General features: G+C 52.4%; 1 protein-coding gene across 1 annotated transcript in view; it reads right to left on the reverse strand.

The window, feature by feature from the left end:
• The window catches only part of DPF2 (double PHD fingers 2), a gene marked incomplete at its 3' end in the record, with an annotated part of 26,157 nt that overhangs the window by 15,187 nt on the left and 9,862 nt on the right, over positions 1 to 1,108 (reverse strand). The window contains 2 exon segments of the mRNA XM_021383528.1: positions 739 to 846; positions 945 to 1,105. Of these exon segments, the coding sequence (XP_021239203.1) occupies positions 739 to 846; positions 945 to 1,105 (269 nt within the window).

Here is a 1,108-nt window from a genome sequence, read left to right on the forward strand (position 1 = left end):
AGAATTGGTTAAAAAGGTCCTTACAGGTCATAGAATGGGTTGGGTTGGAAGGGACCTGAAAGGTCATAGAATGGGTTAGAAAGGTCCTTACCGGTCATAGAATGGGTTGGGTTCGGTTGGGAGGGACCTTGAAGGTCATAGAATTGGTTAGAAGGGTCCTTAAAGGTCATAGAATGGGTTGGGTTGGGTTGGAAGGGACCTGAAAGGTCATGGAATTGGTTAGAAAGGTCCTTACAGGTCATAGAATGGGTTCGGTTGGGTTGGAAGGGACCTGAAAGGTCATAGAATGGGTTGGATTCAGTTGGAAGGGACCTTGAAGGTCATAGAATTGGTTAGAAGGGTCCTTAAAGGTCATGGAATGAGTTGGGTTGGGTTGGAAGGGACCTTGAAGGTCACAGAAGGGGGTGGGTTGGGTTGGAAGGGTCTTTAAAGGTCAACAAATCATAGAACAGGTTGGAAGGGTCCTTAAAGATCAACGAATCATAGGACGGGTTGGAAGGGTCCTTAAAGATCAACGAATCATAGGATGGGTTGGAAGGGTCCTTAAAGATCAACGAATCACAGAATGGCTTGGAGGGGTCCTTAAAGGTCAACAAATCATCGAACGGCTTGGAAGGGTCCTTAAAGATCAACGAATCACGGAACGGCTTGGAAAGGTCCTTAAAGATCAACGCGCCCTCTGCCAACAATCGGACCCTACAACAACAGCCAGAAAAAACAACAACGGGAAGGACTCACCGGGTTTGATGGAAGGGAAGGAAAGCCTCGGGTCCTCCGGAGGATGAGCACGGCGTTTTTTCCTCCAGCGACGCGCAGGGTAGGAATAAAGCTGCCCCGCCGCTAAACCTTCGGGGAGGGAAGGGGGGGGAAAAAAGAAATGGAGATGATCGACGCCGACGGCACGCGGCGATCCGGCGCAGGGAAGGGGAGCAACCCAAGCCGACCTGGGCCACGGTGCCGCTTCTCCATCCAGATGTAGCAGTTGCTTTGGGCCACGCCGGTCTGGGAATCGAGGAAGGGCAAGCGGACGCTGCGCTCGGCGCAGAGCCGGGCGTTGTAGTTGTGGCATTGCTCCATGGCGTCCCTGTAGTACTGCTCGCCGAGGCTG

The sequence above is a fragment of the Numida meleagris genome, unplaced genomic scaffold, assembly GCF_002078875.1.
Source record: "Numida meleagris isolate 19003 breed g44 Domestic line unplaced genomic scaffold, NumMel1.0 unplaced_Scaffold411, whole genome shotgun sequence".
NCBI lineage: Eukaryota > Metazoa > Chordata > Aves > Galliformes > Numididae > Numida > Numida meleagris.